Here is a 26,373-nt window from a genome sequence, read left to right on the forward strand (position 1 = left end):
GGCACTGCCCACCACCCCTCGATTTTTTTATACTGACTAAGGGGACCGATGGAATACCCAGAAATCTGGGCGAAAGGTAAACAGTCAAGAGAACTGGGCACTGCCCACCACCCCTCGATTTTTTTATACTGACTAAGGGGACCGATGGAATACCCAGAAATCTGGGCGAAAGGTAAACAGTCAAGAGATCTGGGCACTGCGCACCACCCCTCGATTTTTTATACTGACTAAGGGGACCCAGCTAGAACCCCAAATTTCCCTATTATCTTTTCTTTCATTGAGCTTGCTGAATAAACAGGTAGTATGACCGTTGATTTAATTCTAGGGAAAATCAGCAATCTATAATAAATAGCTCTATCTTCTTTAGGTAGGATTTCTTTAAGCTTATGTAAACTTTAAGAACATTAGGAGAAAGAAAATGACATTCTTAATGTATTCATGGGCTGGAACGTAAACACACTCAGGGAGGAAGTATTTTGAAAAAAAAAAATCAAAAATAAAAACAAGGTTGACAAAAACTCTAATATGGAAATTTCTATTGTAAGAAAACACTGGTATTTCTTTACATTCCAGCCTCACAATAACGAAATTTAAAAAGGATTTGACAAAAAGAAAGAAAAAAAATTCACCTGCTCGGACACTACCATAGCAAACCCCCCCCCCCCCCACCAAAAAAAAAAAAAACCATCATGAACAGGTCACTCAGAAAGCCACACATTTAGTGAAAACATCAATCACACGAGTTCAACAAAGTTTATATTTCTAAAGTTGGGCTCAGTACGTATGTGTGTGTAGCATAAATTTGTCCTCCTCCTCCTACTACAAACTTACAGGAAGAATAAACAAATTCTTTACAAGCATCATTTCATCACCGCCAGGCTAATTTACAATAATATTGTCTTGTCAAATTCCCTCACACTTGAGAATTTCTGTCAATATGAAAATTCAAATGCCTAAATAATATTTTGTGTGGCGGTCAAGAAAATTATACTTTTATTTTATTTGCTTTGTATACTGAACATTATAGACGTTCCACAGAAGATAATTCTCTCTAAGTTTTGCACATTACAATTTACAGTCATATAGGCAAAGTATAGGTCTCTTGGCTGTATTTACTAGTGTTTCATAAAGTGCAACTTGCATTGTTTATTCTATGATACAAGAATAGTATCAGCAGGTAAAAACCTTCAATCAAGATGAGACACTCCAAAATCAAACCACTGTTCTCTAGTCTTGGGTAGTGCCATATCCTCTGTACCATGGTCTTCCACTGTCTTTGGGTTAGAGTGTTCTTGCTTGAGGGTACACTTCGGCACGCTATTCTATCTTATTTCTCTTCCTCTTGTTTTGTTAAACTTTTTATAGTGTATATAGAAAATATTTATTTTAATGTTGTTACTGCTCTTGAAATAATTTATTTATCCTTATTTCCTTTCCTCACTGAGCTATTTTTACTGTTGGAGCCCGTGGGCTTATAGCATCCTGCTCTGTCAACTAGGGTTGTAGCTTAGAAAGTAGTAGTAGTAGTAGTAGTAGTAGTAGTAGTAGTAGTAGTAGTAGTAGTAATAATAATAATCAGAAAAAATATCACCCTACTATGGAGCTATTTTCTACCACTGTCAGGTGATATTGGGATCATTAACTCCACCATGCCTTTCTTGGTGTGACACTGTTGTTAAGCCAAGCTAATGGCACCACACCAGGCATGTAGGTGTGAGTACGTCCAGTAAATAACATTAATTATCCACAGGAAACAAAGATCTCAATATTCAGGTGACAGCTCCATCTTATACAACAGTTCAGGTTTTGTTATAAATCTATCTGATCTTTAAAAGCCCTACTGGGTGTATAGACACGTCACAAGCCACCTGCTAAAAAAAACAAAAGGAATTTTGAGTGATAATGGACATGAGCTAAATTCCTAAAACTAATCATTAGTAAAATATTACCAATATAAATAAAATTATTTAGAAGATTTTGTATTCTTCCTAAACAGCCTTTCTTTTACAATATATAAAAATAATTATATTTGAAAGCGGCAGAGAAACTCTCAGAAATATAACGATCTTCGGTTTACCAACGGTTTTGTTTGATTTTATTTGGACATTTCTATCTTCAATATACCATATTATCTACCTACTTATCTATCATTATGTTCGCGCATTCATTCGTTCACTTATAAATCAATCTTTAGCTTTTATTTTGATGGAAAAAAGGCAATGTCGGGGACTACTCCTAGATAGGGAAAATTCAGAAGTGCAAATTGAACCGTTATCGTTTATCACTTTGTTAAAGGAACATAGTAAACACAAACAAGAAAAAGTAAGCAATTTGAAAGAAACCAATATCGGTAATGGATTGGATCTCATTGCAAGGATATTATTGGATGGGGAAAGGGACACTGACCGCGGCCTTGCACAATAAAGGAAAGCCTTTTATAGCGTTCCTTTGGAGCTCAGGGGCCAAGGTATAGCTCAGTCTCATCCGAGATCGGTTATTGGTTGAAAGTGTTTGTTGGCTCTTGTCTTTGACGACTCCAGCATCAGAGCATCGTCAGGAGAGTGACAGCTCGTCCTACTAAAGTTAGACACACCAGGAGAGAAAGCAGTGTAGGCCTAACAAGGGCATACCTGTCGTTTGAAGAAGTGATTTCAATGTTGCGTTGTCATTCATGTAGATTTTTAAAGGGTTCTTTTGAATTTGTTTTCTGAAGAAATTGTTTTCTTTCTTCACATGTTACTGTTTTCTTAGGTTCTTTACTCTTACAAGTTATTTAAATTTTTTTGACGTGAACAAACAAGTTTAGTACTGATCTTCCAGTTTTTACTGTACCAACTTCTCAAATCATGTTCTACGTGTCCTCTTCCCTCCTAAATGACTCTTTATAAAAGCTAATAAGACAACTTTACAAATTAAGAATATAAAAAGATTGAACTCGTTTAATTTCTTGTAGTGTCAACAACCTTAGAGAGATTTTGACTTTGATGCCTCATTTCCAGTCTTCTTCCAGAGACAGTCTCGTGAAAACCTTGGAAATCAAGACACCAAATGGATTGATAAGCACCTCATTAATTCCTATAAAGAATCTACATTTTCTTATGATTTTAATGCTTTTGTTTCTGTCACGCGAGATTGATTGCTGTAGTCACATCGCCAACTCACTTTATGAAAAAGGCGATACATTTCCAGTTAATATTGCCTAGCATATGTTCAATTGGCATCCTTGGCTCGGCCTTTCAATATATTTATTCTTAACAAAATTCAATTGAAAACAAAAATTCTCTTACCTTCTTACGCCTAATATTGGAGAGTGAAAACGGAATGTGATGGTTATGAGCTCAGGGAAAAGGAAAAATACTGAAATTGTCTGTGATTGAGCTCTGAGTTTAATAGCTCAAGTTGCACAGTTTTATATGAATTCTAATCATGACTTAGTTACATTTAGAAGGAAATAATAACAATCTATATGAAAACATATTGGCTTTCAGGAAAGAAAAGTCCAGATCCAAGAGGCCTATATAAGTTTAGCTAACTCCTTGATTATCAATTTTCATTATTCTTTCAGAGCACGGGAGAGATGGAGTTTAATCAGGAATGATTTCAGTCAGCTCTTTCCGTTAATTTTCATAAAATTGTATATACTTCCCAAAAGTCATCTGATGTAAAAAAAAAAAAAAAAAATTAAATTAGGACAAGGTTCTTCAGATATCTTGAAAATTATTTGGATGAAGTCCATTTAATGTCTTGACTTCCCAGGTTTTCAGGAGGCTATGTCTCTGGAAGAAGACTGGAAATGAGACCTGCTTGGTCGAAAGTCAAAATCTCTCTAAGGTTGTTGACATTATAAGAAATTATTGAGTTTGATCCTCGCTCACACTCGATAATTTCTTGTAGTGTCTGCAACCTCCCCATCCATTGCCTGGTCTTCCCTGGTCCTCGCGTAGGTGGAGAGGAGGCTTAGGTGTTGATCATATGGATGTATGGTCAGTCTCTAGGGCATTATCACCGTTGCTTGCCTCTGCCATACATGATCTACCTTTAAACATGGGAGCTTGGGACTTTTATCAAGGCGTGGCTCATCAAAATAGAGTTCATGAATAGATTAAATTTGGATAGTTTGCATAGCGATGAATCAACCTCATGTTAGTAAGAGTGGCGGAATTACTATCTTGATACGATGAAAGTTAACATTAAATTCAATTACGTTAATAAAACAATTAGATTTTATAGTTTTCCAGTAGAATTCAGACTGTGGGCACACACGGGATCAATGGATGAAATGCTTCATTAAAATATCATTATGGGACAATTAGCAGAAATGCCAGTAAATTAATAAATACTGACCGACCTCATTTATGATAGACACATCTTTTAACGGTAGATCCATAATTCAAAAAATATATGAGGCGGTTTCATTATCAGCTTGAAATTAAAGTGTATGTAATCACTGCATCTTCATTTCATCAGATAGATTAATCATGCACTTTTCTAACATTTTACCATTCATTTTGGTATTCCCGTTTTTTTTCTTTTTTACAAGCACACACCACACACGTACATACACACATACATACACACAAATACACACACATATATACATATATATATACATATATATATATATATACATATATATATATATATATATATGTATGTAGATATATAATATATATATATATATATATGTAGGCTGGATATATATATATATATATTATATATTATATATATACACACACACACACACATATATATATATATATATATTTATATGTATATATATATATATTTATGCATATATATATATATATATATATATATTTAGTGTTGATTTTTTCTGGGATCCTCGGTAAGCAGATTGGTATCGATAGGTTTCATATTTTTTTTAGCCGCAGTTCTTTATCCAGAGGTTAAGTCTATAATTACCTTTGTAAGAAACGCAGAAGTCTAAATAAAAGATGTAATTCATTTGATAAGATTTTTTTTTTTTTTTTTTAAGTTCAGAGCTTTATAATGCATTTATCGAACTTAATGTTTGCATTAAATCTCAATCTGATGTTAATGTAAATAATGACTTAGATTACCACATTCTGGCAATAATATCTCGATATCATCCAAAATGTGTAAAATGGTATTATTAGTTTTTATAACTATAATAATGTTTTCATGCAACTTTATGATATGACACTTCTTCCACGACTTAGTGATTCAAGTTTATTGAATATGAGAGAAATAGACACTTTACAAGAAAAGTGAAGTACGCACAAAATTGAACCGAAAAAGGAAAACATAAATTTTGGTCGTTTTATTACTTGATTAAACTCTGCTGGACACAAAAATACGCCCCAGGAGAAAATAATTGCAACTTTTTGGGTTACTTTGTCAAGTTTATAAATTGAGATTACACACTAACGCCCACTCATAAACACACATACAAACACGCGCAAGCGCACACACACACACACACACACACACATATATATATATATATATATGTATATATATATATATATATATAAGAAAAAGGAATAGACATGGGCAGGACATATTATAAGAAATAATTAGACGCACAAGAAACATAACAGAATGGGTCCCTATGGTTTCAAAAGAAGCAGGAGAAGAATGAAAAGGCGATGGATTGACAATCTAAGAAAATATGCGGGTATAAAGTGACATAGAAAGACCACAAAGACGCGAGTGGAAGGGCATGTCATATATATATATATATATATATAGAGAGAGAGAGAGAGAGAGAGAGAGAGAGAGAGAGAGTCAATGTAGTTTTGATCTTCGCATCTTACTATGGACCTGATTTTTTCATTCAGAAAAACACAAGAAAAAATAGTGAGAAGAACCAGATATGCTCTGACACCAAACTTATTTAATATAGGCTATGCTTTATATTCTAGTTGTGCTTAGAAACAAATAGAACCATCATTTTATTCAGTGGAATAATCCAAAACTCCTCGACGCCAAACGAAGAGAGAGAGAGAGAGAGAGAGAGAGAGAGAGAGAGAGATTGTTAAAATCTGCATTCTTGTTGTTTTCGAAAATTTTTAGCATGTTTATTTTTTTAGTTTTGTGAACATGGGAAATTCAGATCAAAACATTAATCAGTCATGTTATGATTTTCCTGGGAACCTTCTTTTTGCGAAGGACAAACTATAAAGACTCGACATTACCGATTGAAACGACAACAGGATATTCCCAAGTAGGCTCTTGAAACTAAATTCTACGATAACTGAGGCTATTCGAGAATTATTGCTCACAGTGCGAGTAGGATGAGACTTTTTTGCTGCCCATCTTCCAAACCAACGAACTCCACAATCGACGTATGGTGTGCGTGATTAGCCAAGAACTATAGTGAGCAATAACTGTTGAACTACTTTCTTCCTTCAGTGGAAAGATAAATTAGGTCAGCTAATGACTGGGACACATCTATCTTATGCTTCTGTTTGATCAACAGTATAGGCTACAACTGTGCATTTTCTTTTAGGGGAGATCCTTTAATTTTTGCCTGACTAGCTCAGTAAGGAAGTGTAACTAGACCGTAATTGAGAAAGAAATTCACCTTACCCGAGTGGGACTTAAGCCCTGTCCACACGATCGAGCATGCCCGACGGGCAAACAGTGATACCCGGCCACAATAGTTAGTGAAAATGAGGGTTGGGGGACGTCAGAAGCGGGAAAACTAAAGGCAGGGTTTTGGCAACACTATATCATGCCGGATCCCTGTCTGTGTTTGTCCCGCTTCTGACGTCAATTAACCCTCATTCTTACTAACTATTGTGGTCTGGTATCACTGTTTGCCCGTCGGGCATGCTCGATCGTGTGGACAGGGCTTTAGATATGGACTGTAGTATTAGGTTATCTAACTTCGTCAATTAGTTGAAGTTAATTTAGTCATACATACAGTGTACCGCATGAGATCTACTATCTGTACTACCCAAATAAGGAGGGTGAAATGAGTTGTATTCATTTTCATTCGTCAAAGCTATTTTCCTGAGACATTTCATAGAGTTAAGGATCATATTTCTTTGATATTGTCAGGGAGCTCTCTCGGCTATGATTATATGCATAATGATATATTATTCTAAGGTGATGATTGTTTTATCGTTCCCATTTTGCTGTTCCCCCTTTCGTCAGATCAAAGACTAACTGTGAATTAAAACACCTATAAGATATCTACTTCTGATTAAATGTAACGTTACTAATCAGAATATACATTTCAGTTTGGGAATGTTATGTTATAGGAAGACTTCTAGAATCTAAATATCTTTCTGCATAACGCCGTCATTATATTAGAATTCAATTAAAGTACATAAAAAGTAGCCCCCTGCTAGAAGACAAGATGTTGGATATTGCAAAAGCAATCGTTGCAAGACTATTGTTTGCTTGTCATGGGTTCCTCGTTATTTGGCAGGTAAGCTGGTTTGCACATTAAGGTTTAGATTCAACATTAGCGTTGAACAGTTAACCTTTGTTGCTTAGTCTAGTTTGTTCATATCTATATTACCTATTTTGTTTTTTATCAAATCCATTGACATAACCCTGACTAAATTAACAGGTAGTAACGGCGACTGGTGAAGTTCGATACTGGTACCTGAGTCTTTCGCTCGTTACTTTGGCACTGGAAACCGTCTTCACGTTGATATTGAAGAAGTCCAGGGAATGGAAATGGTAAGGATTCTTTCAAGCCCTTGTCGGCATCTTAGCTCTTCATGCTTGATTATTTTCAAATTCTGAAAGGGGATTTTTGATAGTGCTTATTTTTCTTTTATTTGAAAATTATATGTCTCCACTATATAATAATAATAATAATAATAATAATAATAATAATAATAATAATAGAATTATTAATTAACAAATTTCCGCTGAGCCCCTCGAGTGTTAGTGAAATATATCCACATATATCTGTCGAAAATATTACAATACTTTTTACCGCAGTGCACCCTGGTGATTGCTTTGGATGTTTTCTTTCCCACATTCCATCCTGGTACTTACTTTACCTGCTCTCATTCTCTCTGGTAATTTATTTTTGACTATTTCCATCTACATGGACAGTTTCACATATCTAGTTAAAGTTATATGCCAATTTTTCTCAATGTCTAATATCATTATCAAAACCTTACTTTAAAATGCCACCAACTTCTCCATTACAGAGTTGTGCTATGACTTATGTCCATATAACAGTAACAATGCAACTAGAGATTAATGATTCTCACAATATTAAATTAATGCAACTGCAGAAATTCTAAGAGAGTGTAGGCCTACTCCTATTATCAAATGTTCTGAATGCTTGATGCTGTGAAAGAATTCATATTCTAATGGTTAATTCTATTTTTTTGTGCGAATATCAATGGGTTCACTTCACTCCCCTTATTTATTCTACTATACGTCTTCCTTGTATTTTAGTAATATTAAGAAACAACATTAAAGGTTTACTTCCACAAAATAAGATAGTCTGTTAAATTCATAAAGTATCTTCTCAAATAGATTTATTTATCAATTTCTCAAATATATTTTGCATCCTTTCAGGGGACAAGGCTTATCGCTGCATCTAATGTTAATCCCAATTAATCTTCCTTTCTTTATTTTCATGAGATTCGAGTAAAGTCACTAGATTGGACGCTTGATTGTCCATTCAAGTGGCTCTTAAACTTGAAGGAATGTACAAACGACCGCCAGTGCTTTTCCTTTTATCCTTCAGTAACATTTAACTATTTCAAAACAGGTAAAATAATTAAGTGCCCAAAGAGGTGAAATTTATAAATTTTTCTTGACCTGATAAGTCAATCCTTTGCTCAAAATAACTGCCTCAATTTTAACAGTGCATACTGTAGCCATAGATCCACATTTTCTGTTTTTAACTTCTGTTTCTAACTTTTGCAGGTTCTGCCGAGTATCTTCATCTACTTGAGCTCAGTAGTCCCCGCTATTTGGCTTTTGGAGCTGGATAAGTATTACAAAGGTTCTTGGACATACCTAAATGCCACAAGGGGAATTTGTCACTCTCAATCTCACTTCCTTGGCTACTTTAAATGTAATTTTCTTTTGAAATTAATTAAATCTGAAAACTATTGCCATTTACCAGATACAAAGAAAGGAGAAAGGGAATAGTTTATCTTTTATTTAAAGACATCTTAATATATACCGGCAGTTGGGCTTGAGAATGGAGGGGAGTGAAGAGGTTTGGGTGACTCTTCTGGAGCAATTCTTGATGTTGGCGCTTATCTTGGGACGCTGGATGCTGCCTTGGGAACCTAACTCGAGAACAACTCTCACAGCTCCTCTTGATCCATATTGGTACCGCAGCTGATATCATCGAGTTCTTCGATTCCTTCAAGGACGATCGCATAGCAATAAAGAGATTCTCTTTTCTTGGTTTTGTCCATTTGGTCCTGGAGTCTCCTGCATTCACAATAATTGTTCCTACTTCTCAGGTAAGTGTATAGTAATAACGATAACTAAATCATTAGCGTACATTACGAGATCCAATCAGCAAAAGAGTAATAATCAGTTTTGAAAGAGAAATATTGCACTTAACAGAAATCATTGTATCTATTGCGAGAATTCAAAACGTCTAAAATCTAAAGAAAGAGGGGCAAGCTCATGGACCAATCGCTCAGAACATGATTACCTTATCACCTCATCATACTACTCATTTAATATCACGTGGTTGCCACAGAAAAGGAAAGTCATGGTCCAAAACAATTTCTGGAATAGGAAATTGAAAAACAAGCAATGATATAACTTAATTCTTTTACAGCTCTTACAGATACATGTAGAAGAGTCTGTGGATGTAAATCTATCAATCAAAATGATAATGTTAATAATTTCAGTAGTTAAAGTCACACCGTACGCATATATATTTTCCCTCACGTGTTACGATACTATAAATTCACATTGTAAGAAGGTATTCTATACAGGATTTCAATCTAGCGTTTCATTAACTAAGTTTGAATATCTTACTAGACCCTTGAAAAATTAATAGATACATCAACGCAAAATGAAGGTAGCGAATATAGACTGAGGAAATGACAAACAAGCAAAGAAATAAATGACTAGAAATTTGAGAAGATATATACTCATAGTTTTTCACTTGTCCATAGTTGTGTAGGTCAATAGAGGGGGCGTTAGTTACGCATAGCCAAGAATCAAATTGTGTTACTTTCTCTACTTTTTCCTTGAATAAATGATTCCCCAATGCAGTAGGTTCTTTCACTTACTCGGACGCCCTTTTTTTCGGCGCTCACTACCATTATCTCCACCGACAGGACGAGGACAAAGCCGAGAAGGAAATGCTGCTTCCTCCTCAACAATGGAAACAACAAAGGTAGTGATGGTGAATTATTCTGCTGCAGCAGTTACGTCAAGACGAAGTCCTCTCTCTCATCTCCGTCATCTTCTTCTTGCTTTGGTTGTTGCTGCAGCTTGGTCGTGTGCAGCGTCTTCCTTGAGATCGTCCTCCAAGACGCGCCTTTCCTCGTCTTCCGTTTGCTCTTGATTCTCCATTACAGCATCGTCTCCTACATGAATGCTTCTTCACGGCCAAAAACACTCTAGCTATTGCACTGCAGTTTTATCGGCTACTTGTCGTGCAGGTAAGGACGGTTTTGTTCTTAAAAAAAAAAAAAAAAAAAAAAAAAAAAAAAAAAAAAAAAAAAAAAAAAAAAACGATAAATAGTCACAAAAAACTTAATTCGTTCATTCACGTTAACTGACGGTTAAGCATTCTCTCTCTCTCTCTCTCTCTCTCTCTCTCTCTCTCTCTCTCTCCTATAGAAGTGTACAGGATGGATAGGTAGCACTGACTATTTCTATAGTGTCTCTGTTCTTTTTTTTTATATAAATGTAGTTATTTTAGTTGGACTTCAAAATGTGTACACTTAAAAATATCTCTTCTCTCCATTTCGATGATTGCAGTTTTATTAACGTCAACTTTACTGACTTTATATACGTACTCATGTTACTGGTTCTTTTGATTTTTTTTTGGAGCTACATTCTGGTACACAGCTTTGAGAGAGAGAGAGAGAGAGAGAGAGAGAGAGAGAGAGAGAGAGAAAGAGAGAGAGAGAGAGAGAGAGAGAGAGAGAGAGAGAGAATGGATTTTGAAAACTCAGATTATCAAGTCCATTTTCACGAGGGTCGGGAGGACCGGGCCTAGGATAAATTGCATTATAGACAAATAATGCAATTTATCTGAAATAATATATATTGAAGGCTGTCAACAACAATTTGTCTAAAGTACCATTCATTTCCCAGAAAAATTTTTAAAAATACAATTGTTTAAATTAATTTGTATCAGCCGTTATATACATATATAAACACGATTCCTCCTACAGTTTATTCCCAGTACAATATTTACTAAGAAAACTTGAGTGAAAAGGAATGATGCTACTCTTTACTATGCTATAAATAGTTGTGTGCTATAATATGGAATAAAACTAGTTTTTTCGGTACTTTTTACAATTAAACCAGTTGATTACTACTTGATGAATTTGAGTATAAAAAAAGACAGTGTAAAAAATCAGTGTCTTGCAGAATACACTTTAAAAGATAATGCTTTTTCCATAACATCATTAATTCTGATGGAAAGAGATTAATCAGAGATGACTGAAGACCAACTGCAAAACCCCTATGGAAAGTGCTTGAGCAGCAGAACTGAAGAAATTGCGGTAACCCTAAAATGGAAATAGTAGAAATAAGAAATTTCTTTCGGGTCATGCTTAGCAGCCTTGTCAGACGTATATCTGATCGGTATCTTCCCGTCCCTCGAGTAGAGGGGAGAGAAGTAGTCATACCCTGGTGAGAGGGGGGTTACCCCGAGAAGGAAAGGGGGAGGGGATGGGAAGGTTTAATCTGTGTGCCTGTGGATATCTAGATATTTAGCTGTCATTGTTGACGGGTCGCATACACAAGTAAGGTATATTATCCCAACATATTTCAAGGTAGGAAGAGACAGAATTAAAACTTCAAGATTTTCATTAAGAATGTTGGTAATGGTCACAATAAAAAGCTCAATTACAATACTGAGTAGGCTATAAGCTTAGACGATTTTAACCTTTATATTAGTTGATAGTGTCAATCTAATTATTATTATTACTTGCTAAGCTACAACCTTTGTTGGAAAAGCAGGATGCTATAAACCCAGGGCTCCAACAGGGGAAAAGTAGCCCAGTGAGGAAAAAAACAAGGAAAAATAAAATATTTTAAGATCTGTAACACCATTAAAATATATATTTCCTATATAAACTATATAAACTTTAACAAAACAAGAGGAAGAGAAATAAGATAGAATAAGGTGCCCGAATGTATCCTCAAGCAAGAGAACTCTAATCCAAGACAATGGAAGAACATGGTACAGAGGCTATGGCACTACCCAAGACTAGAGAACAATGGTTTGATTTTGGAGTGTCCTTCTCCTAGAACAGCTGCTTACCATAGTCAGAGTCTCTTCTACCCTTACCAAGAAAAAGTAGCCATTGAACAATTACAGTGCAGAATCGTTTTGTAATCTCAGTGTTGTAGGGTGTATGAGGACAGAGGAGAATCTGTAAAGAATAGGCCAGACTATTCGATGTATGTGTACGCAATGGGGAAAATGAACCGTAACCAGAGAGAAGGATCCAATATAATACTAACTAGCCAGTCAAAAGACCCCCATAAACTCTCTAGCGGTAGTATTTCAACGGGTGGGTGGTGCCCCGGCCAACCTACTACTATATATCGATATATCTTACTTAAAGGCAAGTCATGTTTGATGTTAATTGGTTGTGGATGTGAGAAGCAAAGTCCCGCATTCAAGCAAGGTGGATTATGTCCCGAGTCACAAAACAACGATTTTTTTCACCAAAATATAGGAGAAAACTTATTCTCTTTCCTCAGATATCAGTTCCAAGTCTGTGCTTACAAACTACTATCTTAACTCTTTCACCCCCAGGCTATTTGCAACTTTCCAACCCTTAACCCACAGGCGTTTCTTTTTCAAGCACATTTTGCAATATATATTTTTCAATTGCTCTAACAGCCTTAATTTTCGTCATAGAGAGGCCAGGTTGGTCTCATTCTTTTGTAAAATGCCTGAAGTTTCTCATAAAGTTACCAAAAATATGCAAAAAAATGTAAATAGCAGATTTTTGCAAGAACGTACCAGTACGTCCATGGGGGTGTCCATTGGGGGGTAAAAGGGTTAAGCATCGTGTGAAAACGTGTTCTACGACGCTATTGTTGATGTATTTTCAGAAGGGAAGCGCCATGAAGTCGAAAAACATGTGTGAGGGAGCAATCTCTATCTCTTGCACCCATAGCGAGAAGTGGAAGACGTCACAGAAAACTACCCGGAGAATCCTACAGAATGGAGCAAGAAGGGACTGAATGCAGGCGGGGTATTTCGCTGGTAGAACTGAGCCAATCAGATCCAAAGCTGGTGGAATACAGGGACGACGTCAAAGGTATGATTATCGTCATGTAGGAAGCTTTGGAGTCGTTCATTCTGCTAAACCAATTACTCTAATTCCAGGAAGCTTTGGAGTCGTTCATTCTGCTAAACTAATTACTCTAATTCCAGGAAGCTTTGGAGTCGTTCATTCTGCTAAACTAATTACTCTAATTCCAGGAAGCTTTGGAGTCGTTCATTCTGCTAAACTAATTACTCTAATTCCAGGAAGCTTTGGAGTCGTTCATTCTGCTAAACTAATTACTCTAATTCCAGGAAGCTTTGGAGTCGTTCATTCTGCTAAAGTAATTACTATAATTCCAAACAAATGTCATTATGATATTACGTTACGAAGAGATAGTGTTACACTCATAAATCTTTGACAGCCCCGGGAATTTATAATTTGTTGAGGATTTATGATGTCAGATATCATGCTAGTACTTGAGAGGTTGAGCATCCTCATCACCGGGTTTGTCTTTGCCGTTCGTTAGACTAATCATTAAATGTTATCAATCTAACAATTAATTCAAAATCCAGGCTTATTTAAAACTCTCATAATAATTAATTCTCTCTCTCTCTCTCTCTCTCTCTCTCTCTCTCTCTCTATATATATATATATATATAAGACACACACACACACACACATATATATATATATATGTATATATACACACACATATATATATATACACACATATACATATGTATATATATATATATAGATAGATAGATATATATATATATATATATATAGAGATATATATAGACACATATATATGTATATATACATATACAGTATATATATACATATATATATATATATATATATCTATTACAAATGATGATTGAACAACCCAAAGTACTTTATATTAAACATCCACATTACCTACAAACAAACAAAATAAGAAAACGAAACATTGACCTCCATCCTTCCAGTTTACCGTACGGAACACGTTCATGGGCTTGATGAAGCAACCTAATATTTAGCGAACTGTTATTATGCAAATCGCTCATCAACTTTCCCGAGTTTTCGCAGTTGGTCTGTCCTGTCCGTTGGAAGCTCTGCCGCATTCTTGGAATAATTGTTCCTGTAATTTTCATCATGCATTTCTAAACATCATAATTCTATATTTTAAACTGATTACATTTTAATACTTAAGTGCATACTATATTCAATGCTTGGTGAATGAATTAGAATTACAGCACTGAAAGTAAGTTACTTTCAGGCAGTCTAAAGATCTGAGTTAAAATGTTTTATTAGCATTTTAATAAATGGGAGACCTGCACTTCTCTTTACTCCCTCTCAGAAGAAAAAAAAAATATATTTTCAAATATTTCAGCATCATCAAAATCGTTTCTATAATGGTCATGGGAAACAATATTTTTCAATAACAATTTTCAACATAATGTTTTTGTTGAGTAAAACTGTTTAAAAAAAGGCAATAGTCATATCTATCATGACAGTATATTAAAAGATGAATTTAAAAAGAGTAAATTTTAGGTCATTTTGAAGCATTAGTTGTGCTATTTTACCATAAGCAAAAATTACATTAATTCTCTCTCTCTCTCTCTCTCTCTCTCTCTCTCTCTCTCTCCCCCCTTGTGTTTTAGACTGCATAACGTACATTTTCTTAAAGACACCAAATTACATGTTTTATTAACTTGCAAAACATCCTAGAGGCTGTTGTCCTTACGTTTGGCTTTATAATTATTTCATACCAGAAAAATAAACTTTTGGAAATAACATAAAAACAGCGTGTCGAAGTTTAAAGGAAAAAAGACAAAATTCAGAAAAAATATTCATTAATATCTGCACTGTACTTTGGAAAATAGATGTTCTTGCTTGAAGTTTCAATTTACTACATAAACATGGGCTACTGTAGCATCATAACTTGATTAAGTATTATATACTGAATTACTGCATGAATGTTGAAAAAGCTTGTTTTCAAGAGAAATCTTTCAATTCAAATGTTTAGTTTAATTACATATCAACCATGTAAATTATCCTTCAGTACATGGCCATTAAAAAACAAATGAAACAAAATAATCACCATAGGTATTCTTTAGCGCTCTCACCTCTTTTCATTCCATTAAATATAAATCTAAGCAAAAAACAAATAAACCATTTTTAATTTTTGTTGCAACTCCTCTCCTCTTGGCGATGCAGATTAAAACTTATCTTATTGATCACTCTCCGCAGTGCGTCCTCGGGGAGAGGCTGGAACAAGCACGAAATTCCCACTGAGTTCCTTCGAAGACGAAGCCTCGTGGCCAGCGCAGTCCAGACCTGTGCCTTTTCGACAGGTAAGTATATTTGCGTTTGTGCTTTTGTAGTACTCTCTTCATTTACTCTTTATTCGCATATTTACACAAACTAGGCATTCTATTGTTTATCAGAGATTGAGCCGAGTTATAGTTTGTGGTGGACTATGTGTTAACATCCCTAACTGGTGATCGCCAGACTGGGGTTCGAGTCCCACTCAGACTCGTTAGTTCATTCAGTCTCTGCAACCTCACAATCCTTCTGAGCTAAGGATGGGGGGTTTGGGGGAACCTATAGGTCTATCTGCTGAATCATCAGAAGCCATTGCCTGGCCCTCCTTGGCCCTAGCTTGGGTGGAGAGGCGGTTTGAGCTGATCATATGTATATATGGTCAGTCTCTATGGCATTTTCCTGCTTGATATGGCAATGTCACTGTCCCTTGCCTCTGACATTCATGAGCGGTCTTTAAACCTTTAAATAAGCATTATTGTGTCCAGATCATTACAGCCTGAGAAAACACTGCTCTTGAGGATCAATTTATGGAATACAGGAAGCTGGGGTAGGTTGTTTGCATTATTGATTATATGAAATGTATTTCCTGTTGTATGATAAAACTCCTATGACATGATGATAAGGCTAATCACATCCTTTTAATGTTCAAAACAAATACTCCTGGATTGTAGGTTTTCTTTCAGAGACGGCGTCAAAATCCTAGTGTACAAGCCACTTTTTTTTTTCTGAAACCATTTTTATCAAAACAACAACTATTATTTTCCCGCATGACTGATCACATTACAGTGAAGTATTTAGAAATTTAAAAGTTATATTTTCTTTTTGCCATGAAGTGCTCTAATACATTCTACTCCAATGCTGAATATATTACATATAAGAATTAGAGCTATTAGTGTCTGCATCCTTACCATCCTTGGGAGCTAAGGTTGGGGGGTTTGGGGGAGCATATAGGTCTATCTGCTGAGTCATCAGCAGCCACTGCCTGGCCCTTCCTGGTCCTAGCTTGGGTGGAGAGGAGGCTTGGGCGCTGATCATCTGATATATGGTCAGTCTCTAGGGCACTGTCCTGATTGCTAGGGCAATGTCACTGTCCCTTGCCTCTGCCATTCATGAGCGACCTTTAAACCTTTAAACTGTTCTTATCCTGTCATCCTATTCTGGCCTTGATTTCTACTTTGTATTGTTTGCAACTTTGCTTTTGCCTCCAAACATGCAACAGCATCCTTTTGTTCCTTCGTCTTTCTGAATGTCCATGAAATTTTAATCGATGTGGTACTGCATTGTTTCTTCTTTTACTGACCTATACTCCACTATTCTTTCTGTTCTTTAATGACTTCTTAAGTAATACTAGAAAATGGTACCACTTTGAGTGTATTCTTTTTCAAGTTCATGACAGACTTTTCTTATTGTCTCATACTTTTTGAGCCTACATCTTTAATTTTGATGTTCTTCGCATGAAAGTTTTTCAAATCTTTTCATTGTTCACAACTTTTAAGCAGGAAAAGAGGAATATGTAGGATTCTTTTCATATTACGCTATAAATGTGTTTGAAAATGGCTTCTTTCATTGTTCCTTGTAAAAATTGTAAATGTTATTATCTTACGCAGCCACAGCAACTGAGTTTCAGTGAAGAAGAGTTGACATGGAGAGGTGATACGGATTTCTCACTTTCCCACTCTCCATCTCCTGACGAATTCTATAAGGCTGCTCTGAGGAAGAAGACCGCGCTCGGGATCCAGTTCCGAGGAGATTCTAAGCCATTTCCAAAGAGGTAATCCCTTGGTGAGCAGCTAAGCCCACATAGGAAAATTATGGGAAACAATAGAATGAATAAATAAACTATATATATATATATATATATGTGTGTATATATATATGTATATATATATATATATATATATATATATATATATATATATATATATATATATATATATATATATATATATTCATTCTATTGTTTCCCATAATCAATCTCTCTCTCTCTCTCTCTCTCTCTCTCTCTCTCTCTATATATATATATATATATATATTTATATAGATATAGATATGGTAGGTAGCCTACATACATACCTACATACATACATACTTACATACATATCTATTTCTGTTAGGAATCACACATAGATATATATATATATATATATATATATATATATATATGTGTGTGTGTGTGTGTGTGTGTGTGTGTACGTGTGTATAAACTAAGTTTTTACTAGCTAGAGAAATACACACAAAAAAATATTACTATTGTCATTATTGATACTAATTTCCGGATAAGTTTCTCTGATTATTGATCCTGAAGTGTAAAGGTGCGTGAGTATGTCCAACATGTAAAAGTATAGGAATGCTTTTACAAATTGTTGTACAAATTTTAGAATCAGTAACTTATCTAAATAGCTGGACACATTTTACAATGTTTGTCATGCAACTTATTCATACTGACAAGCAGAATGTCTTGAATGTGTAAATTAATGAAAAAAAAAAAAAAACATTCAATAAAGCGATTAAGTCTATAGAAATAAGATACGTAGTTAATGAAGATTTAAAACCTAGAATTTTAAAGTGCTTTGTAAAACTGCTTATAAATGAAAACCATAAACAAAACACTGGTTATCAGACACGACAAAGCCCGGCACACACGCTAACCTTCGCGAAGCACTTTAAATGGTTCTTGAAGAGTTACAGTGTCCGTCATTAACAGTAAACAAGTGTGAATCTTAACTTTCTGAAATCATGTGATGTTATATTTGACCTACCAACGTTACAGGTCAGAGGTCATGGTGTCATTTTAAAGCCCATATGTGGTTTTCTCTGTCATTAATATTAATCGAGTGTATTTGTATTCATTTTAAAATTCGACCTGCTTGAACTTTTAATCTTCATAACTATGCATTTTCAACATTTTGATATATAGAAATATATTTCGTAAGATTTTGGTCGTGGTTTCAAGTAAATTGGATAATATTTGCAGTAGTTATTGTAAAAAAATAGATTCTGACCTTTCGGGTTACTGTGACCGTGACCTTGACCCTATGACTTCCAAATCTTAAAGGAGTCTATTGAGTGTCATAGTGCATCTCTCCTGTAAATTCAAATTAAATCGGTCATGTTGTTTTTCCTTAAAGTTGCTAACAAAAGAAAGAACAAAACAAACAGACAAAGACACACACACAAAAATAAATATACCAAAACCAACCTCGCCGCCAACCTCTCAGCGAGGACGGTATAATAAAAGAACTAATGTAGGAATATAGTTAAATAATTGTATAGCCTACAAAGTCCAGGTAATCAAAGCTAGAAAAATCTAGGGTAAAGTCCCTTAAATTTTCCCTATACAAGATGAGCTAGTGTCACAGTGAAAAGCATTGGAAGATAGAAACTCATATCTAACATGATTGTAATATTCAATACTAAATGTAGACACCAGGGCCGGCCTATGGAATGCCTTCGCACTTATAAGATTTAGGTGCCCCGTTATATATATATATATATATAGAGAGAGAGAGAGAGAGAGAGAGAGAGAGAGAGAGAGAGAGAGAGAGCGTCAATTTTTTGCCGTTAATTGTTTGGGTAAGAAGGTGCTAAAACTTAAGATTTGAGGAGGGGGGGGGGGTGGTAAAATTGTTCCAGCATTAATTTACACAAACATATTTATAAACAGTTGAATGTCTTCTATTACTATATGTTTGCATTAGCATTGCTTTCTTCTAGCTAGTTATCGTATATCCTTAATAAGAACTTACCATTTGTGTTACACTGTCTATGCTAACTTCTAACCATTAATTTGTGTGTACGAACTGAAGACATAATTCCTGGCAATATGAACGTACACTCTCTTTGTTTTAAGAAAATTCAGTCTATAATATACTCTTAATTTTTCCCTTAAGCGATTTGCCATAGATAGATAGACGCATCTATATGCTATAGGGGTAGCCTATATAAATAGTCTTTTGGTGTTGGGGCCTTTTTTATTGTATCGGTAATTGGGTAAGCAAATTAATTCTGACTAACAAAAGCGATATATATCAAACACAATCAACTTATCCATCTTCCCCCGTGCAAGGACGCGAGTGTCTAAGACGAATCGACAACGCCCTCACATATCGGAGAGCACGTGTGACGTCTTTGCTGAAAGGGGCCTTCGAAGGGAAGGAGAGATGATGGAAATGAAAGAAGGAAAGAGACTGGGACAAGACACGGGTTACTCTACTGCGTCTTCACCAAATTGGCACACTCCGCCGACAGACGGCTCCCGTGGGATGATGAGGAAGGTGAGAGAGAGAGAGAGAGAGAGAGAGAGAGAGAGAGAGAGAGAGAGAGGAGTCAGTGTCCGAATGAGAGATGCGGTTATAATGTGGATGGTTCACAGTGCTGTTGTTGTTTCAGGAGTGTGTTGCTTTGTTTTATTATTATTATTATTATTATTATTATTATTATTATTATTATTATTATTATTATTATTAGCGAAGCTACAACCTTAGCTGGAAAAGCAGCATGGATAAGCCCAAGGGCTCCGACAGGGAAAAGAAACCCAATGAGGAAAGGAAACAAGAAAATAAATAACCTACAAGAGAAGTAAATAGAATATTTTAAGAATAGTAATATAATTAAAACAGATCTTTCATATATAAACTATAAAAACTTTAAAGGATGAAAGTCTCGAAATATTATAGTTTTCCTGGTTTAGAAATATAAGTATATCTTCCAATATATATATATATATATATATATGTATATATATATATATATATACACATATATATGTATGTGTATATATATATATATATATATAGAGAGAGAGAGAGAGAGAGAGAGAGAGAGAGAGAGAGAGAGATGTCTATTACCATGTTTATTCATTCCAGAAACCAAAGCTTTTTCGTCAAGAAGGTGTTCAAGAAGCCCCAACGTTCACCTCAGCTCTCTACCGACAGACTTCGAGCAAGTAAGGATATCTTGTGCCTGTTTTTTATTCTTTATTTCCAATGTATTTTTCTATGAAATACTAGTTAATAAGAAAGTATCTTTTGACAAAGTACATTGTATGATTTTAAAGCTACTCTTGTGGGATGATAAATCTGCAAAATATGGCTAAATGATAAAAAAAAGAAATAAAACGTTTCAAATCAAGTTTATCATAGATCTTCTATAATATACAATACAGTATATTTGCATCCTACTTTACAGAAATTTGCTCACGTACCATACATACTTACATACATACATACATGCATGCATATTGTCTATGAACGAATTATCAGCATCATTTAATGACACTATTAATCTTAATGTGAACAGCCTCATAAACGTTACAAAATGAGAGTTTGGTTTCGAATAATGTGAAGGAAATGAAGCAGCCAAGAATAAAAAAGCTAATCTCAAATTTTGCCGTCTCGGCTAAGAAAATGAATCAACACAAGTCGATTAAAAGAATTTGGGGGTTTTACGATACATTCTTCAAGGGGTTTTATATATATATATATATATATATATATATATATATATATATATATATATATATGCATGTATGTATATATATATGTATATATATATATATATATATATATATATATATATATATAATATACATATACACACACATATATATAGTATATATATATATATACACATATATATCATATATATAATATAAATACATAGACATATATATATATATATATATATATATATATATACATATATAAAGTATATACATAGACATATATATAATATACAATATATATATACACCCAGTATATACATATATATATATATATATTTATATATACATACACATATATATATACAATATATATATACTGTATATATTGTGTGTGTCTGTATACGTGTCCCAGGGTTATTCATTAAGTGCATCGCCTATCTTAGAAAACATCACATGAGAAAGAAAGTTGTTGCCCTTGTCCCATAAATAGTCTCATAGCTCAAATGATGCTGCATTCTTGCTTCAAAAATGATGGCACACAGGTAGATTGCAATTAATAACAAAGGTAGAAGATGGTAAACGCCCTACTTGCAGCCCTTTCCCTGCAAGCGCGAGCAGTCTCGCCTCCTGATTGCTTCAAGGATTCTTGCTTCGTGATTGGCCACCTGAGGGATGATATAAATTATAGATAATTATGATACATTAATAGTGACCAGCGTAGACGTGCACATCACTGTATCACTTGACCGAACAGAGGAGAAGTGAGATAACGTTTATTTGTGATCGATTGATTGATTGACTGATTGATTTGAGGTTATCTGGCATCCTGACATCTAAGGTCATAGACGCCGACGTTTATGTGTGAGCAAAGCGAGCCAGGGCAGAGTAAAAACCATTGGAGGGGACGTGATGTGAATCATAGATAATCATGATATTTTAATTTCAGCCACCTACAAGTAGCCATATATTTTTCCAACTGGTAATCTTGTGTTTATCATGTATTTATGACCATCACTATTGCTGCAAATCACTAGTTTATAAGGTTTTCCCAACCAAAACCATGTTTCCCATTAAAAAGCCTCACACCAATCAGGAAGCAGATTGCTCACGCATGCTTAGAGAGCGGTGAAAGATCTGAACAATACTTCCCAAATTTGAAGTGGCAGGCCAGGTAAGACAAAAACATAATGGAAAGATTTAAGAACTAGTTGCCCGATTCAGACATTCCACCAAGCTTAGTGAGTAGGCTGCAGGATCATTGAATTGGAGCAACAGTAGGCTACAGCTACTTGGAGCTTTCCTTTATGTTTCATATGTTACATCTTTATTTGACAGTTTATTTACATTTCCGTTCCTCTTCATCAACCCCTCTTAAGTATTTTATCATAATTATATCCTCAAAAGTCAGGACACAAAAGCTACCATCTTTCATATCTTTTTTCATCCAATATCCACCTCCCCTCCCCACGGGTGGGAAAAAAAAAAGTGAAATATAGGTCCACTGCGCGGTCTGAATTGAAAATACTTCTTTTAACTTAGAAGTGTCAGCTGCCCGGTTGCTTCAAAATTTCCAAGAAATTATTGGAGTATTGGACCAATATAAAAACATGAAAGGAAGAAAGGGTAAAAGTCATTGATAAAAAACAAATCGTAAGGTATCGTCCAGTCCTGTCTGGAAGAGCACTATGACCATTAGGGGACATTTTGTACCGTCAACGACGCCAGAAAATATTTTTTTTTATGAGTTGATAAGTTAATATGTTTGAGCAGAAGAGACTACCAATAATTCCAGGATCTGCATACCCTTTTAGATGCTCGAAGATTCTCCATAGTCAGTATGACCAAACGTCACGGAAATAGCAAATAAATCACCAAAAGTTTTATGCTGACTGGTGACCCCTAGATAAGAGAGTTAGATTCTAAGTGTTTAGAAAGTAAGAGTTGACTGGAGTATCACATTCAACATATTACCAGTCTTTCGAAGACAATGATATGATTTAACAAATGTGAATGTTTGTATCTTCAGAAGAAGAAAAAGTAAGTCCTATAAAAATGTTAAAAGAACTGTCAAGTGCAAATTGAAAGAAGACTAATAGAAGAACAGAAGGACACTTATAAGTCCTTTTACTTTTCGTTGCCAAAGCTTTTTCCAAATCAAAGTCCACCAGGTATGTTTTCCATGTAAATAAAAATTTTGCTAGACGATAGCATTATCCATGAAGACATTTGGAATCATTACATCATGTTTCCTTGTCCTTAGTTTCAGTTCTTCATTTTCCCTCTCCCTCTCTTACTTGCGTTTACCTTGCTTTTTTTATTATCTCGTCCCAGTCTTGATATGACAGAAACTGATACAGTAGTTATAAGGCATACTGACATCTCAAGAATGATTCCATTAATTCAGTTTTTGTCAATCAATGATTTTAAAGCTACTTTTGTGGGATAATTAAATTACCGTGGATTGAAAGAATTCTTTGACTGATCATTATCCGCTATAGTGAGTGAATACACTTTATCTTTGATCTATTTCAGCCACTGTAGCATCGGCAGCGATCGAAGTGGCCAGTCGTCCCATCGAGAACTTCAGTCCAGGAGAAATCGCCCCAGCTCTCCTAGGATGGCTCCTCACATACGACGCTGACAAAAGAAAATTGCCATTGCATGTGGTGCATTAGTGAGCCTGGCTATTTTGGCCATATCTGCGGCGGTAATACATATTCTTATTTATCCCAACACAGGGCTGGTTCTTTTGGCTAGAAACCACACACTGAAAAGGCCCTCAACGTAAAATAGTAAAAATAGGAATGCAGTCCATGTCAGCTTTTATTTGTCTAAATCTTGACAAATAAATTATATGACTTTTGACAAATGGTAGGGTCTGTGGAGTTATCAATTCTATGGTGTTACTATTATTGTTACTGCCAAGGTATCAACTATGCATCAAGCTACATAAGTCTCTATTGGGAAGTAAGAACTGTAAATAGTGGAGGTATATAGGTAGTATTAAATTATAATCCCCACAGACAGAAACAGTTGTTGCTTCTGCTATAGTCAAATGATGAAATTAACAGCCATTGGGAAATATATGTAATATTTTAAGGTAACACTTATCCAATTTCCAAGTTTTGAAGGAAACGATGAAAATTGCTGCTAAAATTCTGCATTCATCTACACGTATACCTGTTTCAGCCAATGACCTATGGATGTCATCAGGGCACTATTAATTCGAAGGGAAACTTCAATGATAATATAATGGCTGGTGCGGCTGTACAGGCAGAAATAAAAAATGGAGATGCTCCGGTGTTTGTGTGACTGCTGAAGGTGCTGAAATAATTCACCAAGAGGACAATGTTTCGGAGAGCGATTGCTGACGTGACATCATATTGTAGTAGCGTAGGCTATACTGAATATCAAGGTGTCTTTCGGTTAATATTCTCCACGAAAGAAGGAATATCTGCTACAGGGTTTCAGAACCTTACCAAAACCAGATTACACTTGAGTTAATTTTCCCTTTTTGTTTAGTTTGTAATATTAACTTACTCTGTCCTACTGTCCATTATATAATGGCCTTTTATATTTTAATCATTTGTGACCATCTGATAGTAATAACCTAATTGCTTCTGATATTTGCTAGAATGAAAAGGAAAAAAAAAATGCCTCTTTACAAATTGTGATTATATCTGTGTGGATTCTTTGAAATATCGTTCGAAGCACTTTCATGCCTAGATTTAAATGTCTTCATTTCCCGATAGCTTATAAACAAAGCTTTCGCATAATTTCGATTAGCTTAGATTTCTTTCACCGTATCTAGCTAAAAACATGGGAATTCGGTAGGAGTTTCTTATTTGTTCTTAATCATTTTACTACAACCAAGAAAATGTAGAAATTGAGGAAATGAAGCCAAAAGTGTAAAGACAACCATTTCCTGGGAAGCGTCCTCCTTGTTGGAGGTTCTAATTTCCACTTCTTGATGGAATTAAGAAAAGGAATAAGATAAAATACGAAGTTATCTCTAGATTTATATATATATATATATATATATATATATATATATATATATATATATATATATATATATATATATATATACAGTATATGTATATATACTGTATGTGTATATATATATATATATATATATATATATATATATATATATATATATATATATATATATATATATATATATATATATACAGAGAGAGAGAGAGAGAGAGAGAGAGAGAGAGAGAGAGAGAGAGAGAGAGAGAGAGAGAGAGGCATCTATCAAAATAGCTATGCTCTCTACGTTATCTGCCTCAATCAGGCCTACAAATCTACATAGAGAGAGAGAGAGAGAGAGAGAGAGAGAGAGAGAGAGAGAGAGAGAGAGAGAGAGAGAGAGAGAGAGAGAGAGAGGGGGGGGGGCATCTATCAAAATATCTATGCTCTCTACGTTATCTGCCTCAATCAGGCCTACAAATCTACATAAAGAGAGAGAGAGAGAGAGAGAGAGAGAGAGAGAGAGAGAGAGAGAGAGAGAGAGAGAGAGAGAGAGAGAGAGAGAGAGAGAGAGGCACCTATCAAAATAGCTGTGCTCTCTACGTTATCTGCCTCAATCAGGCCTACAAATCTACATAACTTGGATCTTCATCCACTTCCCAGGATAACCTTTTTAACCAAACAATCCTAAAACCACCATAATTCATATTAAAGTTAAAGCCCGAGGGGACAATTTTAAGGCATAAGCTGTTGCCTGATACATCCCTCAAAACTCGAGTAGCCAGCGCACAAATATAGTCTTAAATTAGTTAGAAATAGTGCTTACAGAGTAGGTACAACCGTGTTAAAATGAATGTTTATATGCATATAATTTTTGTCTCCTCTAGGAACAATATATAATTCAATTAATAATTGAAACTTTATCAGCTGTAAATACTTAATTGCCAAACTTAGAGATGAATAGGTAAGAATAATTATCTAAACGTATGATTCTCAGTTTATTATTATTATTATTATTATTATTATTATTATTATTATTATTATTATTATTATTATTATTATTATTATTATTGTTATTTGCTAAGCTACAACCCTAGTTGGAAAAGCAAGATGCTATAAGCCCAGGGGCCCCAGCAGGGAAAATAGCCTAGTGAGGAAAGGATACAAGGATATATAAAATATTAAGAACAGTAACAACATTAAAATAAATATTTCCTCTATAAACTATAAAAACTTTAACAA

The 26,373-nt window shown here is 34.8% G+C and overlaps 2 protein-coding genes across 2 annotated transcripts; both read left to right on the top strand.

Annotated features, from left to right (window-relative positions):
- The first annotated feature begins 7,233 nt into the window (after window positions 1-7,233).
- On the top strand, window positions 7,234-12,966 carry LOC137655163 (transmembrane protein 26). Its single transcript, XM_068389043.1, is given in 9 exon segments — window positions 7,234-7,420; window positions 7,565-7,679; window positions 8,891-8,957; window positions 9,136-9,252; window positions 9,254-9,370; window positions 9,372-9,425; window positions 10,365-10,534; window positions 10,537-10,601; window positions 12,886-12,966. Coding segments are annotated over 9 exon segments (858 nt in total). The 5' UTR covers window positions 7,234-7,348.
- A 304-nt stretch (window positions 12,967-13,270) lies between these two features.
- On the top strand, window positions 13,271-24,714 carry LOC137654969 (uncharacterized). The gene is made up of 6 exons (XM_068388868.1): window positions 13,271-13,451; window positions 15,636-15,739; window positions 17,318-17,481; window positions 19,777-19,984; window positions 20,576-20,655; window positions 23,686-24,714. Exons 1-6 carry the CDS (start codon window positions 13,355-13,357, stop codon window positions 23,792-23,794), a joined length of 762 nt encoding a protein of 253 aa, XP_068244969.1. The 5' UTR covers window positions 13,271-13,354; the 3' UTR covers window positions 23,795-24,714.
- Window positions 24,715-26,373: the final 1,659 nt, after the last annotated feature.

Source organism: Palaemon carinicauda, chromosome 16 (assembly GCF_036898095.1).
Source record: "Palaemon carinicauda isolate YSFRI2023 chromosome 16, ASM3689809v2, whole genome shotgun sequence".
NCBI lineage: Eukaryota > Metazoa > Arthropoda > Malacostraca > Decapoda > Palaemonidae > Palaemon > Palaemon carinicauda.